Source organism: Macrosteles quadrilineatus, unplaced genomic scaffold, assembly GCF_028750875.1.
Source record: "Macrosteles quadrilineatus isolate MER2022 unplaced genomic scaffold, UCM_ALF_1.0 Scaffold_2__2_contigs__length_208266976, whole genome shotgun sequence".
Lineage (NCBI taxonomy): Eukaryota > Metazoa > Arthropoda > Insecta > Hemiptera > Cicadellidae > Macrosteles > Macrosteles quadrilineatus.
In genome coordinates this window covers 186,428,429-186,447,141 of record NW_026542595.1, presented here as the reverse complement: position 1 = coordinate 186,447,141, position 18,713 = coordinate 186,428,429, and the positions used below count along the sequence as shown (strand labels likewise).

General features: G+C 36.1%; 1 protein-coding gene across 1 annotated transcript in view; it reads left to right on the top strand.

The window, feature by feature from the left end:
• LOC128986374 (netrin receptor UNC5C-like) overlaps window positions 1–18,713 on the top strand; it is a 79,570-nt gene that overhangs the window by 42,808 nt on the left and 18,049 nt on the right. The window contains exons 2-3 of the mRNA XM_054406724.1: window positions 7,778–7,921; window positions 14,267–14,683. Coding sequence (XP_054262699.1) covers window positions 7,864–7,921; window positions 14,267–14,683 — 475 coding nt within the window. The 5' untranslated portion in view covers window positions 7,778–7,863. The remainder of the gene's footprint in view (window positions 1–7,777; window positions 7,922–14,266; window positions 14,684–18,713) is intronic.

The following is an 18,713-nucleotide window of genomic DNA, read 5'->3' as shown; positions in this document are numbered from 1 at the left end:
AACCTGTAATAACCTAAATTTATACCGATCTATAGCACTTTTTAAACAATTTATTCAATTAAGATTAAACGTTGTTAAGTGTTGAATTTAATTCATGTAAAACTCAACCAATAATGTGCTAACAGTTGTTGGTGCTGAAAACTAAATTGAAACTTAGCCTGCATATTTGTTGTAATCCACCCTCCACCAAAAACTCCACCTACGTTTTACGTGACTTCGAAACCATAATGTTTACAGTTCACGGGGTGGAGGGGATCATTTTTTATAAGACAGCATAGGTAGCTCCCTAGTCATTATGTGCTGTGTTTCAGACCTCTGTTTAGACAATGGATGAACCATGCCTGAGGAAACCAACATTACCGAAGCCGGCATTAGCACCGATGAAGAGAGAACAGGAACAACCTGAATACTCAATACCGAAAAAGAACAAAACTGAACTAATACTAGATTTGGGAGTAAGTGGCACAGAAACAGACACATCAATGCAAAATTTACTTAATATTTTAGTCAAGGAAGCGGTAACTGTAGAAAAAGCAGACAAACAAACAAAATGAAAAGGAATCTAAGTTTACAAGTATGGAGTACATCTATGTTAAGAAACCAAAATAAGGCGAAAGATGTCAAACTTTGACGGGTGGAGAATTCTGTCACTTACACTGAAAAAAAGAAGATAAAAAACAAAAACTAACTACAGCAGACCTAATGAAAATTTAAGAAGCCTTTAAATGCATTCCCAAGAATTAGATTTAAACGTTGGCCATCTGATGAAAACGAAAAACACTAATCAAGATATCAAAAAGAAGAATGATGAAATTGGAATCAGAATCACAAAACTAATAGTCTGTTGAGCCCTCCACTGAATAAATTTGCAAACACCACTCAGAAAAAAGTAAGGAAGCTGCACTATCTAAACAAAAATTTTGCTTACAAGTATGATATAAATAGTAATGAAAATTTAAATGGGCAGACAAAATTGTATGGATATATGCTTCCAACGTCTTAACCAAATGGTCTATTGAACAAAACATTTAAATTTGACAAAACGAAAATAAGTTCAAGTCTGAATAGTGATTGTCAATGAAGTAAAGACACTGTAATCAGATATTTAATTTGTATGAAAAGTAAAAACCAAAAACTAAAAAAAAACTGTCGTGTGTAACAATAAACAAGTTTGTACAAACGACAACATTTTAACAATATTAAGAAAACAAACCAAAGCAACTAACAAATTATACACGATTTATAAATCGAGCTTTTGTAAATAAACTTCAGGAGATCTCAACAAATCTCTTAACATCCGGCGCGGAAGGACCAACTGTTGACAGCACCGTTATCGGAGACAATACCTCGCATTGGCTCTCAACCGATGTCTCCGGTTATGACCTTGTAATCGTCTCAGCCAACATCCTGACGTCCTCTGGTAAATAATGGATGATGGATATCCGAAATGAGCTTCCCATACGTACACCTAGCACGTCCAGCCACGAGATCGAGGCACTGCTCCGAAACATAGCCTTCCAAAGTTGTCCATTTCGGAACAGTACCTGGCCGATTACGTTTTTAGGAGCAATGCTCTAACGTCAATGTTTTTCAGTGAATTTCGAAACAGTGGCTGACCGTCTTCTTTCTTTCGGAGCAGTTACTCAGCCGTGCATTCTGTTCAAACACGTGCTTTTCGGTGTAGTGCCTTAGGAACAGATTGGCTGGGAACATCCTTTCGGTGGTAGTTTACAGGTGTACTATTTTCAGAGTAGTGTTTTTCGGAATAGTGCCTTAGCTGTTCACCTTTTTTGGAACAATTCCTTCTAGAACAGTCACTGACCGTGCACTTTCTAAGGGCAGTACTTGAGATGTGAATTTCGGAGCAGTACTTTTCGTAAAAAGGCATTTAGGGCCTCAGTGCTCACATTCAGAACAGTTTCTTATCCCTCAATGCTCACATTCGGAACAGTTCCTTACCACTCAATGCTCACATTCGGAACAGTTCCTTACCACTCAATGCTTACATTCGGAACAGTTCCTTACCCCTCAATGCTCACACTCGGCACAGTTCCTTAGAGGCCGTATTCTTTTCGCAGCTCACCGCACAGGACTTGGTACAGACCACGTGGTACACCTAATGGGAATGTAATGATAATGCACGAAACCGCGATCACGACCAGGTATCACGAAGTGTTTGTTCTCTGCGGCTATCAGTCGCATCTGGAGCAGCGTCCGTGGTTAAACAGCTTCCAGACTTTCTTCGACATTTATGGCGATGCTGCTGTACGCTGTACAGGGTATGAGGAGCGGATGGAGGCGAATTAACAGCTGGAGGACTCATTGTTTCACGTACTCGAACATCTGTACTGGAGAGGTTATAGGTGGCGAAGTTTGTAAATGGATGCTGAATTAAGGCAATGGTATGTGGAATAGTACTAAATAATTGTAGATATATATGTATCAAGTTGATTAGTCCATCTAAAGTGGGAATATTATTTTTTTCCGTCGCAGCAAACCTAATTGGATCATAATTCATTGTCATATTGCCTAAAGTTAAACTACGCTAACTGATTAGATTTATTACTTCAAAAACCACAAAGTTACTTATATAACATTTATTAAATATTTGTTGTGAAGGCAAAGGTTGACCAATTTTGTGATACTGTACAGTTACACGTTTTTACACAAGCACTCTTCATCCATTTATTCATCCTTGTGGAAGGCAACATATAGAACGACGTATAGAACTTGAAATACTTAAAACTACTTATTTTTGATTGGACAAATAAATTTCAGGCCAAACAACCTATATCAAATGCTTAGGTTTTACATAGGGTAATGACATTTAATCGTCCTTAAGTACTGTGTCTAAGTAATACCTAGTTTAAGCTTGCCTCAATTCACAATGCTCCATGTATTATGTGGTGCAAAATCCTCAGTAGTATTAAAATAAACATAATGGTTAGCGTAAAACCTTTATAGATCTCGATCTTCTCAAAATGTTCACTATTAAAATGTGTACACTATTCAAGTATATTTTGAAGCTTTACCTACTACTTTATCACAATCCTACTAGTATTTTGAAACAACTCTAAAATGTTCCACTCGATCAGTATCTAATTTCTTTTCACTTTCTCACCAGTTACAAAACAAGGAAGTGATCCGAGGATGTGAAAGTGAGCCAGTGAGAGGTCGTATTTTCACACACGTTCAATAGGAACGGATCGCATTGGAGGATCACATACGACGGACTGTGTTTTACACTGCCTCCCATCTGCACGCTGCAGGTCTGGATTTCAGTCTCAGCGTGAACCAGTCTCACAATGACGGGGGGCGGCGCCCCTCTGGGCTCTGTGGGGTGTCGAACCCCCAACCCTAACCCAACCTGGACCATGTGTCGGCGCTACACACACTGATGGATTACTGACTAGCCTAATGATTGTTACGTGTTCTTAAACCTATTTAGGTAGTCTTTTGTTTCATTAAGTTATTTTAATTATTTTGTTGACCTAATTATGGATAAAATAATTATTTTAATATTAATCAGACTCGCCTTCTATTTATGATTTTTTTGAGTCTGAGTTAAATCAGAAGTCATAGTCAACACAAAACGCTGTGCTTAATTAATTCTGAACTGATGCTTTTACTACTACCTCCTCATGTTTCGATAAACGTTTATCCGAAACCGAACGGTGTTCTGTGGCTTATGGATTTTCGAACTAGAAAGATTTTTTTTATTCTGATTCATTTACGGTAACTTATATCCTTTGGTGTGAAAATGACCAGTTATTTGCATCAAGGAAACTGTTTTACCAGTTAGTTAGCTGCAAGCAATGTACTTGCTTGGTACAACACAATGGTGAAGGAATATTTATGATAAACGTTTCTGGGAGAAATATTTCGATGAATTTGTTTTGTGCCTAACTTAAATGTATTCCAACCCACAGTCAAGTTTTTAAAATATGTAATATGTGTTTTACATTATTAAAAATGTTTTACGCCATCAATTCTTATTCAGGTTAAAATATGAAGCACTTGTCGTGTAGTTATAAAACATAGTAATGTTTAAAAAAACTTATGAGTAAAGGGATTAATTTTCAATATAGTCATACATTATATCAGTGTAACCATAGCTCAAGATAGAAGTCAGTTACAAAGGTTTATTTATGAGAACATATTACCATTATATATTTAGAGAATCTCAAAAACGACGTTTTAGATCTTCTCTAAAATATTACGTTATAGCATAGTCTCCATATAAATAACCAGCCATCTTCGAAACGACCCTTATGAAAAACGAGTCTACTACTTTTCTTATTATTCCGACGATATTATTTAAAGACCAAACGAGATAAAGAGAGAAAACAAAGAGTTGTTGAGAAGACGATAAATAAGTTGGTTTGTGGCCAATGAAGCGTCGCCGGGCAGAAAACAAAATGTCGATATCACATGTTTACGGTCTACAAACTGACCAAGTCTCGTCGTGTTACGAGCAACTGTATCTTCTTTGCGTAGCTATTTTACTGATGCTTTTAGTAAAATTAATGAATTAACAAATAACATGTATTCAAGAATACTTTTAGTATCATCCTACATTACGCACCATGTGCCAGTAATTAGTACATGGATTTAATGATACTTTTTCTTATCCAGTAATCTTTGGTTTTGGGTAAGTAATGCCATATCTGATTAATTTGAACCACAAAAAGTCAAGGGGAGCTTCATAAAACACCATAAGCTGACAAAAATTAGATAATAGGTTAGTTTTGCTGAATTATCGAGATTCAATTCTAATTAATTATTTCTTTAGGTAAACGATACTATTCTAGTTTGTTATACGTTCTAATGTGGTCATATGAGTGAATTATTTTATTATTTCATCGACTGACAGGAAATTAAAAATCGTATGAATGTATATTTGGGCCCTATATCAAATTAATAGTGCAAATCTTGATTCCATTTCATATTCAATATAGCTTAAAATTATGATAGAGTTTATGTAACAATGTCACTAGAGAAAATTTGGTAATAACTTGGTCAAAACCACCTTCACCAGTTGTAATGCTATACAGTCAAGCATTATGATCATTCCTACAAAGATCCACCAAGGCATAAAACTACTCCACACACTGTTCGCCAATCGTTCCAATCTGTCTATCCAATTAGACTTACACCCGAGATGTTATCTTTCTTACAACCTTCGTTAAAATTCAACCGAGCCAACATAACCCTCCGAGGATCCGACGGCGATACCATCGACCACGGAAGGCTTTCTGCTTTCCCATAAACCTCTGAAATGAGTCGGTGGGAGATTCTTTACCCTTGTTTTTGTGGGATAAAATCGGCTGCCATCAGCACATCGCGGGCCTGATATATGCGGCGTTCGGCGTCAGAAAATAAGTCCCAAATTAGTGCAGCCCATTTGACTAGATCTTTGTCTCTGGCGGGAACAAAGAGGGGAGTGCTGCAGATGTTTTTTACCGTCCAATGATATCTGTCACCACTCCAAAGTCGTTATTTCTGCCCCGCTCCCGGCGTCTCTCAGGTAGAAAGGCCCGAAATTCGGTCAGTGGAGGGAAGGTTCCAAATAACACATCATTATGATAAACCACCAGTCGCGCAATTTTCCTTTCCCAAAATTTTGGGTCGTTACGTATGTAGAAGTTTTTTTCGGTTTGGGTATCGTAATAGTAGGGGACAACGTATCAAAAGACAAAGGTTTTTGGCGCCTGCGTTGATTCTAGTAATAAAACTTCAGTTGATGTTTCTCATTAGTATAACCTAAGATCAAAAGGTCTGCGTCTCGACCTTCTCATTGTGTCTGAGACAAACGTTTTCTGCTCTTTGTCCACTTTCAGCTTCTCATCTCTGTAAGCTGTCGGGATTCAACATTTGCTTCTAACCTATTCAGCCTCCCATCGACAGTAATACGAAGAGTACTTTCTATTTTACTACCACTCAATAAAGACGTAAGACGTTTATCAAGAAAATACTTGTGTACTTCAATTTACTTTAACATCTGCCTATCCTGAATACTAAATAAGCGAAGCCATCGCAGTAGAAACATAAACTTGAGGTAAGCAAGCCTCACCTCCAACTGCCTATGGTTTTATCATGCATAACCGATGCAGTACCAATAAACTGTTCCGTCGGTTGCAATGCTTGACGCAACTCCACATGGCCAAACTGCGCTCTCTCCGTCAGTTTCGCAATTACAAACCTAAAATTACGCGTAATAACACAGTTTCCAAGACGGCGTTCGGAGTTATGAATCCCGCTCGAGGCTAATTATACCATTCCGCTCTGAGCTATTTGGATATAAATTTTAGATCGATTTATCCGTTCAGAACATCGGCTGTGATTGCCCACATGTTAGCAGAATCCGACCGTATTTCACGTAAAGGTATGTGTATACTTTCCAATCGGTGGGAAGCTTTAATGGCACTTGTATTTATAGGCGAAGTGTCCCCGTTCGCAGCAAGTGCGTTTGCGTTTTCTCGGTGTGAACTTATGCGATTACGAAGCAGATAAAGACGAGTGACGAAAGCGTTATCGTCGTCATCTGCAGTCCCGGGTACGAGTGGCTAAATTGAACGCCACATATGGCCTGTTGATTAGCTGCAAAAAGTGATGAAGCGGTTTCGAAATGTTGTGGCTTCCGGCGATCGCAGATTGGGGCGATTTGTCTTTGTGGGTTGTGCAAGATTTGTCGTGAAAAATTGCAGGTAAAGGTCAACTTTTACGTGTTAATGTCGTGCGATTGTCAGAAGTGATCAAGTATTGTTTCAATTTGTATGATTGATTTGGTGTGAAAGACCATGTAACAACATGCAATTTGGTCAGTCAAAAAATATTTCGCTTACGATCAATGTTATTGAGTTGATCTTCATCAAAACTCTGCTTGGAAAATGTGTACTTAAAATTGGTCTCTGTTGTGTGTCTCTGTTGTTCGACGGAACTTAATCAATCAGTCTATCATAGTTTATCATAGTTTATTCATCGCGGATATCCAGTCGTTAGCATGTCTACACTTCTCGGAAGCGGTGCAGTGGACGGAGTTTGGACGTCGGATGTGTCAAACATATCCGAAACACGTGATGAATATGCATACTCTTAGATCGCAGCTCATTATTTTCAACCAGATTTAAAGAGTTATTTATAACTAACTATAATTTATTTGAAGTACGATAAAATAATACAAACACGATAGACAACAAACTACAACAAAATTAATTAGTTTGTTAAAATTTGCTTTCGCATTTATTTTGTCCATAGGTGGTAACATTACAAAATAATCTTAAGTACTGAAGAATAGAAACGTTTCAACATTTTCTTAAACAACGCAACTAAATCAACCCCGTTAACTTAAACAGTGTTTTTCAGCGTTACCTACAGTCTTTTCTTCGGACAGTCCACTATAAATTTAAAGTGTGGGTAAATAATATTCATCAAAACACATCATCATGTAGCTAACTTAGTGTTTCAATATCCTATTAGTAATCGTTGATACTGTTGGAGTATGGTATATCACTTATTCTTAGTTTTCAGGATTCTGAACAATCGGAAATCTTCTTTCTTGAAACGATGCTCCTCATACTTCTAAAGCCAAGAGACTGTTCACGTTATAAATAAAATATGATAATTTCTTAAGGCTTGAAATGTGTTTAATACATTAACCCCCTAATTTCCATTACTTTCAGCCTAGAACAATACTTATGCACGTGTTTAGCCCTCCTGCCTTACATGTGTTTTCTTATCTCATCCACTTGTTACTTACACACATGTATTGTTTCAGACGTGTCAGTGCCGGTCGCGAGTGCAGTGAGTCTTATCAGTGACCACCCTCCCTTATCAGCAGCTCTGACCGCCCCATGAGGTCACATGGCGCCCCGGTTTCTCTACATTTTGTTGCTCCTTTCCACCGCTTCCGCCCTACAAGGTACGTAAATCACTAGACTGCTTCACTCGCACGCCCAATAAACCTCTACGGACAGTTGGGCTTCTTTTCATCTTTTCTCTAAGTTTACAGCAGTTAGTTCCGACTGTAAACTCTCTTTGTGTGTCGAACGGCTCAGAATAGCTGTTGGAATCTTAATTAGTCATTTGTTTGCTGCGGTTTCTTTGGTGAATGTTATTGACGTGTATGGGTGTTAAGTAGCTAGTTATGTAGTGTCAGGTTTTGTTTCAGGGATTTGATTCAGGGTGTTACAAAAACTGTGTTAGATTAAATTAACTTAACATTTACACTATTGAGCACTCGTATTTGATGATTCGTCCACTTTTTTAAGCGTTATGTTCTTCGTATATAGGATTGTAATTCGTCACAAATTTTTTTTATTAATCAACATCTAACATTTAGTCTGTGTTTAGTCAATTTTTTTTAAACAAGGAGCACCATTGTTTTACGTATTAATTATTTTGCTATGTAAATTAAAAATATCTTTAAAAAATAATTAATCTTTAATCATTAATATATTGGCTAATAATTCAAATTAAACTAACGTGCGTTCTTTAATTTTTAGGCCGTAGGGCAGATGTCTTATTCAATTCCAAAACACTTTTGGCACATTTCTAAAAATTAATATACCTATAAGGAAGAGTTCATTAAAATGCCAATCCAATCCATTCTTTGTCTCAGAAATCAGTTTACTAAAATTTCCATTTGCTTTTATTAGGTAAATCAGAAAGTTTCACTTATATGTGTACGATTTATTCAGAAATCATTCTTGATTTGAAAAGTAACAAAAAATTCTCATCAAATAGTATCATCAAAGTCAATTCCCGCAACATTTGTGTTGTTAGTAGTTGTGCACATACCTTGCTTGACATATGTACCTGATTAAGAACTCTCATGTTGTGCATTTGTTACATTTACTGTACACACACGACACTTGGTCGCGTGTGGAAAGGAATGTGAGTATCTGGAGTAATTTGCATACTGACTTAGACACAGTCTAGAATTGTATTGCTATCTCACATCCAATATTAGCATTGAGATTAATCTTTTATTTCAAAAAACATAATAGTCGTTTGAATTTTGTTTTTATTTGTTGTATTTGTACACAAATCTTCAACCAATTCAGCTCTTTGTTCGCTTCTAATTCTAGCTAATCATCATAAATATGCTGGCTATGACCAGTAGTAACTTCACAAACTACCTGTGTTACTTTACAAGCACAATTTACATTGTCCTACTACTGCATGGGAATGATCATATTTCCACACCTGTAAAGAGTACTCAAAATAACTCATTTCTGCTCTAGAGTGGGAATCAGTTGATTTTGCAGTCGGTGTTTCTATAAACAATAGGCAATCCCTAAACAAATAACATAACATATACAAAGCAAACATAACCTAAATAAAATATTATATTCAAATAAAAAGTTCTTTGTGTTATGATGAGTTAATTATGGTGGTAGGAATACCACGTTGTATGCACGTCCAGTACGAGCACGGTCATTGCCGCTCTCGAAATGTATGACCCGATGATCGCTCTTCGCTTCAAAGCTTCTTGTGACCATTTACAGTTCTCGAGCGGCAATGACGCACTTTGCGCTCTTAATACATAAATGTAATTTTCTCCTCCATTTGAGTAATTTAATTTTTACTTTCCTGAGAAGGATCTAAGTTACAGCATTCATAACTACAATAATACAACACTGTAGTTTTGGTTGATAAGAAAGGAGAATTTTATTTCAAGCTTTTAACTGTTATTACTTGTCGAAATATAGATTGTCATTGTTCGATATATCGCACCGGTACATATCGATACCGATAGTGGCGTGTCTAGCTGTGACTCATTTCCATACCGTGTTGATTACCATGTTACACATGTACTTCACATTGGTGTGATACACGGTCACTAGACACGAAATTGTGTGTGTTCGTGTTCGACTCTCCGGTCGTCTGTTTATTTGAGCGTGTTTGTACGTGGTCAGTGACTAAATCAGTGTGTGGAGGATTATATTTGTTCTGACTATGATCATTCAATATTAAACCCATGTATCCAAAATTGCCATATGTTTAGCGGAAACTGTTACATTTTGTATATTTTACAACGATACTTTAGGTGGCGAAGTGGTTGAAAAACCTATAAAGTTTGATTTCTAGTTTCGCATGGATAAATAATGTAAATTTCATTAATTAACGCAGAAAATTTTGTGATTTCCTTTTATAAATATTGGTTTTATCATACGAAAGGAAAGAAGTGTCACACGTAGTAGGCCTAGATTGTAAATAAAAACTGTTTGACAAAAACCCAAAATTTATACTAGAGTTTGACTTCTCCAGTTTTAATATTGCAATAGTTGTTGTTATTAGCCCATACATCACCATCTATTGATGACCATATATGCTTGCTGAATACTTATTTCAAATTAAACCATCATAGGTGCTGTTTTTTTATTTGTAAAAATATATCAATGAAAGTGTTAACTCATCGATAGTATGTTAAAACATCTTAGCATGACAAAATAGTAAGACTGTACAACATGATGTCGTACTGTAGCAATAGATTAAGAGTTCCATCTTCCGAACAAGAACCAGGCCACAGCGAGGGTTCCCCAGGGGCTAAGACAGAGCTCTGTATATCATGGAATGGAATTGTAAAGCAATGCTCCTTGTCTCATAAATTTGGACCTGAATAAATCCAGGCTTAGGCGAGACCAATTAAACCGAAATGGAGGAAACAGATGCTCATGCATAAACATGCAACCACCACTGCTAATTAATTTATTTGCTTGTATATTTTTCCGTCGGAATTTAAATGACCGTAACGAACGAATGTACATAGTAAACAGCCATTGAACATGTGTAGTAGTTTTTCTTCTGGCGAGATTCTTTGTTGTGTTTTATTTGGACTCGTGAGAAGGAGGCACAGCTCATTAATATTGATATTTGGGACGTTTATAACGTGTTTAGCTAATCACAGCCTACTGATTAGTTATAGTACAGTGAAGACTATACTTAATGAACTGTGTAATAAAGAACAATGCAATTCAACATTTTTGGAATGTATACGTGAGAAATAAATCACTATTTTACCTTAACGTTAATTTTTGTATCACCTAATAAAACTAAAGGGTCAAACGAAAAGTATTCAACCAATAACATAATTAATAACAGTAACAGGTGTTCTGCAAACCCATACGCACGTGGACATTACTGGCTGAGGATTTATACGGTACGGTACCTGATGCTACAAAGCTGGGGGAACAACGTTTCCTTGAGAGTAAAATTGTCTGCTACCTAACTCTATGGACTATAATGTTTTCTGTTTGAAATACAGAATAGCTCTTAGCTTATTTGAGAACGATAACCACAGGTTATCTTAATCCTTTAACCTAAATCAATAAATAACACCACACATAAACAATGTGTTGTTGCATGGCGAGCATTTTTGTAATATTTGACGACAAAGAATATTGTGTTATTACCGACACGATTAAACTGTTTATAAGCTATTTAAATCAAATACGCTTAGCCTATGTACAGTTTAATACTAGATTCACTTCTTACTATCTGTAATAAAGTTTTCATCAAGAAATTACTATAGTGAGGCGATATTTGTACGGATCATCTTCACAACTAAGACCTATCAAGATTTAATGTAAGATCAACTATCAAAATAGGGATAGAAATTTAAAATTACAATCAAGATGTTTAAGAAGTACTTTATTACAGAATCTCATTTAAACTGATTCATGTCTCTATTTAGTTGGTTCATAAATAAGCTCTGTGCTTTGGCGAAATGTTATTTGTCCTTACATTCATCCCTTTATGAAAACAAATAAAAGGGAATTCGCACTTTACTGAGGCAGTAATAGAATAGACGGATTTTTTATTGGACAGTAAATTTTGTTGTGCTCCAATGTGAGTCTTACTGTTGCAAAGGAACATTAGAATAACAAATAACGGTTATATTCAGTCCGACTGTCGTCAGGATAAAGTAGTAAAAATGTTGTTCAAAAGATGACTTGGTGGATTGTAAAGAAATTATTATGTTACATTCTAAGTACTTCGTGAAATCTGAATTAGGCCTTTGGACAATAAGTGCGGTTTTAAGTGCCTTCAACATTAAAGAAAACTTTTGAATGGGCACCGTTAAAAAAATCCATCACAATGAAAATTATCTGCAATACTACTTCGCCCTTCACTACTCTAACTGTTTGAACGTATCCTGTAATGTTTACAATCATTTAATTACAGGTTAACGGTATTACTATGTCTATTGATTTCAACAAGTCATTTAGTTCTTTATCAGGGCTAATTGGAGACTTCTTCTATATTATTCATAAAATAACAGTTTGAACTTACCTTTATCAATTCAATTTGCTTGATTAAATAAGTCATTCATAGATGAGATCCGTGTAGCCTAACTAATCTAAGGTAATCTTGTAATTATTTACACACTTATTGTAATGCATATAGTACAAACTTGTGGTTTTACTGAAGCAATCCGAAGGTTTACACATGGTACTCTCGACTCTAGGACATAACACATGTAGCTACGCCCAGCTTATGCAGGGTTAAGTAGCGATGGGGATGGGGTAGAGTATATTTATGTTTTGGTAACCCTCAGAAAGCCCCCGTCTTGTGTTGTAGGCAGTGTATTTATATCTCTTGTTTCAAGTACCTTGTATCTCATGACATGCGGGAGGTTTAAACCTTACAAAGAAGGTGAAACCGTTATTTTGCTTGCTTGATTATTTACTTTGCTTTTTATGTGTTATGACTTCTTGACAACCAATCTACTTGTTGAAATTATACGGATTAGGTAAGACACGTCTTCAAAAACTAATACAAGTGTTCGCACATATAATGCAATAATTTTCAAATTTGTAAATACTGTATATTTTTATTGGTGAAAATGAATATTGTATTCGACCTGTTGCGTCCATCATCATCAAGCCCAACCAGAGGTGGCTACGCTACATGAGCCCAATACGAATAATCTTATAAGACGTATTGTTTCTTATTTGTGTTGATAATGTAGACTACGAGTCGATTCTTTTTCTCAAGAGTAGGCACAAGTAGACACAGTAAATTTAAGCTCTTGTCGAATACATTGATTGTTAAATAAAATATTCTCTTTAATGGTAATATTTAAAATAGAAAGCTGTTAACAACATGCCTCCATTTTCCGAATATGATACTTAGGCGTTTTTGAGGGTGAGAAACCAGTTCGGGTTTCAAGTAACCTTTGCATACCATTTCTATACTGTATTGATCTACACCAGAACCTTGTAAAACACATGTTTAGCTGTAAATCCAACAAATATCCGCACTTAGTTACGTAAAATAAACACGAACTAGTCAACATTTATACAATTCTGTTGTAAGCCATCACTCGCACTTATTATAGCCTAAAACCTATTAAAATCCCTAGCACATACATCACTATAAGAAAGCATCCACAGAGCAATTGACTTCTCAAACTCTAGCTAGAGTACCTTATTAGAAAGATCAATGATGGAAATAAACCCTGACTGTTTTGACATTACCTTTGCTTTATAGCTCAATAAAAGAATCTCTTACGGAAAGCTGTACGCGAGCACGCTATGATAGCATAACCTTTATGCCTCGCTCGCAAACGGTATTATTTATGAGTGAATCAAACACGCGTCACGAATACAAACGTGGAGGAAATAATACACTCGCTCGGTCTGAGAGGCCCTAAAGCCTAAGGGTTCACAGGAAATGTGTCTGTTATCAAAGTAACTTCTATTGGCAATTTACGGCAAAATGTTCTCCGCTTATGTGAAAGCGGCGTTTGAAATCCTTCGTTTTATTGAAACCATTTGTTGTGTATGTATACTCCGTCCGATATGAAATAGGACTGTAAACTTCGGAGTGGTTGTTTTTGTGATAATAATCCACAGTAGTAAACAAAAAGAACCCTACGATTATTTTTGTGGTATTGTTAATCTACGTTACCTGAAAATACGGAAGTTCATAACTGAATATTGTCAAACGTAAAATCCGACAGTATAGTACAGATTTATTATGAAAAATGTCATTTTATTTTAAATTTTAGATCACTTAATTTGTAATCCAATCCAATCGATTGATCCCCCAAATGATCTTTAATTTTCAGGTCTTCTGGTTTAGTGAACATATTAGGTTATTTTCCCAAAATTCAAACTATAATAATTCAACTATCAGTTGAATTCTCTTCACTTAATTTGGCCATTCAGTGAAAGTATTTATACTGTATGATGTGCAAGTAAGACAGATACATTCATCTTAAAACACATTTATTCTAATGATCTTTTTCTTCTTCCAGGGGATGACGAGGGTGAGGATGAAGGAGAAGACGCAGAGGAAGGAGACATCCTGGACTCCCACCCGGGAGTTCCCGGGGGATCCGAACACACAGTGCCTCTCCCGGTCTTCCTGAAGGAACCTACGGATACATACGTGATCAAGAACAAACCCGCGACCCTCTCCTGCCTCGCCGCGCACGCTCTGCAGATCTACTTCCAGTGTAACGGGGAGCGGATGGAGCGTATCTCCGGGGAGTTGCATCCTCACATGGAGTTCGTGGACCCTCAGACTGGAGTCAGGAACGTGGAGTTGTCTGTGAATGTGACCAGGGACGACGTGGAGGAATACTTCGGTACTGAGAGCTTCAGGTGTGAGTGTGTGGCTTGGAACTCCCGCGGACAGATCAAGAGTCAACCTGCCATCGTTGACGTGGCTTGTAAGTAATGATCGTGTTTAGCAATAAAATGTCTTTAAAAAATGTAATTACCATTTAATGTAAGTTATGGGATGGATAAGGATTGATATTTTATTTAAGGATTACATTACATTTGGTACAATTTAGGCAATTTTCATTAATATTCCTGATGAAGGCGAGCACATAGTATCATAGAATGCTACATTTGTTAGTATCGAAACACCTTTAGTGTTCTGGTAAATATAACTCTGTAATAGTTAGTTAGGAGTGCTTTTTGAACAATAATACAATGTTTTCGATGAACAAATACTTGAGAAATCTTTGTTACAACGATGCTAACAAAAATGTATATAATTATTTTGTTGTAGGCCTATTTATACAATGAACAGTTAAGTTTCTTTAGTTGTTTTCAAAGGAAGACAGAGCTTGGTATTCTCATAAAAAAATTATCTCCATTGCCTACATTTGGCAATGTTAACATGCAATTTAATGGATATACCCTAAGTGAAACTGTTAGGATTGTTGAGGACAGTCAGTATCCTTAACAGCCACAAATTCTAAATACATAGAAATTTTACTTAACCGTGTATGTGATCATAAAATATATATTTTTTAGCAATGCTTGTTTTAAACCAAACGAAACATGCGAATAGGATATTAGGCGGCTGGTGCTCTGGGCTGAGCTAGGCCTACTACCAGTGTTCTGGGACTCCGTGCCTGCGTTACGTAAATCCCATAGGTGTATGGTAATGTTGTCGAAACGTACGTACGTCTAAATCATTCAATGGACATCCTCATACGTCCAGTCTACAAAGGCCTACATTGGCTATCGTTTTGAATGAATACGGTGATCATTTTTAGGTGATATATGCGTGTATTTCTTTTCTTTCAGAAAAAAATATTTGAAATTTCAGCAAATATACTTGTTTCTAAAAACAGTTAAATTCTGTGATTGATAAATTATATTAATTATCATTGAATCAATATATTATCGAAATATATTTAAATAATTGAAATTTTAAATATGTCTGTCTCCAATACTATACATCACTAACCATAACATCATATTTTAATAAGATTCGTCACATTGTGTGTCATATAATAAAAAATCCTGTGATAAAAACCGATCATAAATCCCCCTTAACGGTATTCCCAAACGAATCGGAGAGTGTAAAATGATTGCCAGATTAATTTAATTTCGTCACAATTACCTTTAAGATCACAGAGAAACTTGGATCAATCGCCACTTTAAGTCTCGTTAAGGATATTTTCCAATATTGCCAATTAAAACACTTGAAGAGGCGGAAAGTATAAATTGTGTTGTGAAAGTAAAATGTTCTAAACGCGAACTAATTGGCGCCGAGCGGTCTGGAGTATGAATACTGGATGAGGTTGTCCGCATACCTGGACCGTCGACTTTATTTCTCCGATAATAGATTCCAAATTTACATTCCAAAGGTCAAACTGTCATTTGCACATAGGATGCCGACGATTCCGATTTTTATCGCGTTATAAAACTTAAAGGAAAGATTATTCCGCGTGCAATGTTTAGTGATTTACTCTGTAGAGGTGATGTCAGGGCTGTGAAGGTGGCTGGGCTGTTTTATAAATGTGCATTTTTCTTTTATTTTCTACCACTTTACATAGTATAGAAAAAGTATTGTGCTTGTCAAAATTTCATAGTTTGACTTTTATTGGTAAATTTCCGTTTGGACAGAGGAGGGGCCTCCGGGCGTACCCAAAATTATGTATTTTTACCTCCAGAAATTTTTTATTTCATTTTGAATTTTAATGGCGATTTTTTCTCGAATCCCATATAATAACAGAAATACAGAATTTTCAAAAACGATCGCTCCAACGATTTTGATCAAAATTTGTTATTCTATAGACAAAACTAGTACAGTTTTTGCATCACGTTTATTGTATAATTTTGTTTACAGTTCAAAGAACTGTAGTTCTTTCAACTGTAAACAAAATGATACAACATCCAAAGCTGTAAAAATTACGGTTCAAGAAGTATTGCAATTTTTTTGATGTTTTCCATTAATTATCATAGTTGCAAAAAGGAGTTTTGACAATCTTATGGGAAAAGTACGTGTCAGTTTGCTGATACTTTTCATTAATTATGAATTATGCTAGTGATTCTATGATGAATTCCTAAGGTTATTACGGAGATCTAAGTTTCTAAGATTCTAAGTTTCATGAAATTAAAAAAGTAATACCAAACTACAATCAACTTTTTGAAAAATCCAACATATAAAAGATTAGTACTATGTACTCTTCAGATCTGAACAACTACAATCAACTGTTATAACACCGTGTTAATCGGTTAAAGACTGTTTATCTCTTTGAAGTATCATAATGTGTAATAATCAAATTTTAGAACCATTGAAATCTGTATTATACGTTGTTAAAGTGGACAAAACTTTGTCATAAAACTTACTTAATGTTCATTGAGGAGACTGTTTTAAAACCTTAAAATTACATTTTCGTTAATGTCCCAAAAAGATTTCGATTATTAAAAAAAATCACACAAATACCAGAAATAGGGCCAATAAATCAAATTATTCCACAATAATACAGCGTTATGCAGCAAATAAAACTGTGACTACAAGGGCCGCGGAAATGTCGTAGCCATAAAGTGATACGATTGTAACCTTTGTTTATTTATAGAGACACGATGCGAGTGGGTGAGATCGCTCGTAAAGTCGCCCGCCTCGACATTTCTTGTCTACTCCAGAAATATAGCGCATTAAAGTGGCAACCGGCACGCACGACGTGGTTACCGATTTTCGCCTCAACTCGAGCGAATTTCTCGTTTATTCCATGCGAAAATCGTATATCTCGAGGAGGAGGAGGGTCCGTGTTATTGTCCTCACTCGATTGAGCCGGAGTTATGATTTGTTTCACCCTCGGTTTTTAGTATTTATTTCAGGGATGCATTGTTTCGGGTATCTCGTAATTGAGTAACATTTTTGTTCCCCGTTTTTCGATTTCGGGTTTAATTGTATTTTAAATTAAGTGTACTGTATTGAATTTTTTTTGGAAATGCTGTGTACTAAGAAAACTTTCGCCAACGTTTTAAGACAGCGTGTTTCCTTGTTTTGAGTACGTCACAGAATATATTATCTACTCGCCTTTGGCTCAGGCCCCCTTTTTTGGTTGGGGGTAAATACAAATAGGCCATGGCGCAAGACCTACAATCGTGCCAAATTTCAGATATCCAGTTAATCTAGAAATGGGTAAACGTGATTTAGACTTATACACCTGTAAGAATAACATTGGGGGGGGGGGGGAGGATTTAATATTTCGGGGGGGGGGGGGTTGTAAATATTACCCTTAACTTAGGATCCCATACTACAATACTACCAAATTACAAGTCTCTAGCACGTTTCTAAACAATTCAGATGACCATAACAAAGTCATCAAATTTCAATGTTATTCTCCATAAGAATAACATGGGGCTCTTAAAAACTTTCAATTTTACAGCGAGATGACACTATTAAATTATCAATATAAATATACGAATAGCGTTTTTCCTCCTTGAAAATGAATTCTTTACTGAGATAACTGAAAGATGTAAGAAATACGGCCCATATATCGTGAACACATTCTAAATGACATAGCTTGATACATCTTTTCTAATCACATACAGCCGAACATTTAGTAAAAATGTCACCTTAAGTTGATCTCCCTTTTTGTATCAAGATCATGACTTTTATATTTGTAATTTAAACTCCTTACTTCAGAGTGTCTCACGTGTAATACCTCAAACTCGATTCCATAACAACACGATCCTCTTACCCGAGCACCAACAAACGACGAATCCCCACACGACTCATAAACAATGTGTTCCAAAGTTCTCTCCGTGATTAAGCAAGCAGGGACCAGCGAGTGATACGTTCAGTGTTTACCCAGGGCTGGGCCATTATTTGTTGATTATTGTTCTACAGTAAAGTAATTTGTACGAGACTCCAAGGCGGCTTGTAAGGCGTGGTGGAACAATGCAGGTTTAAACACCATGTTTATGTTGGTTAAATTGGAAATGCGA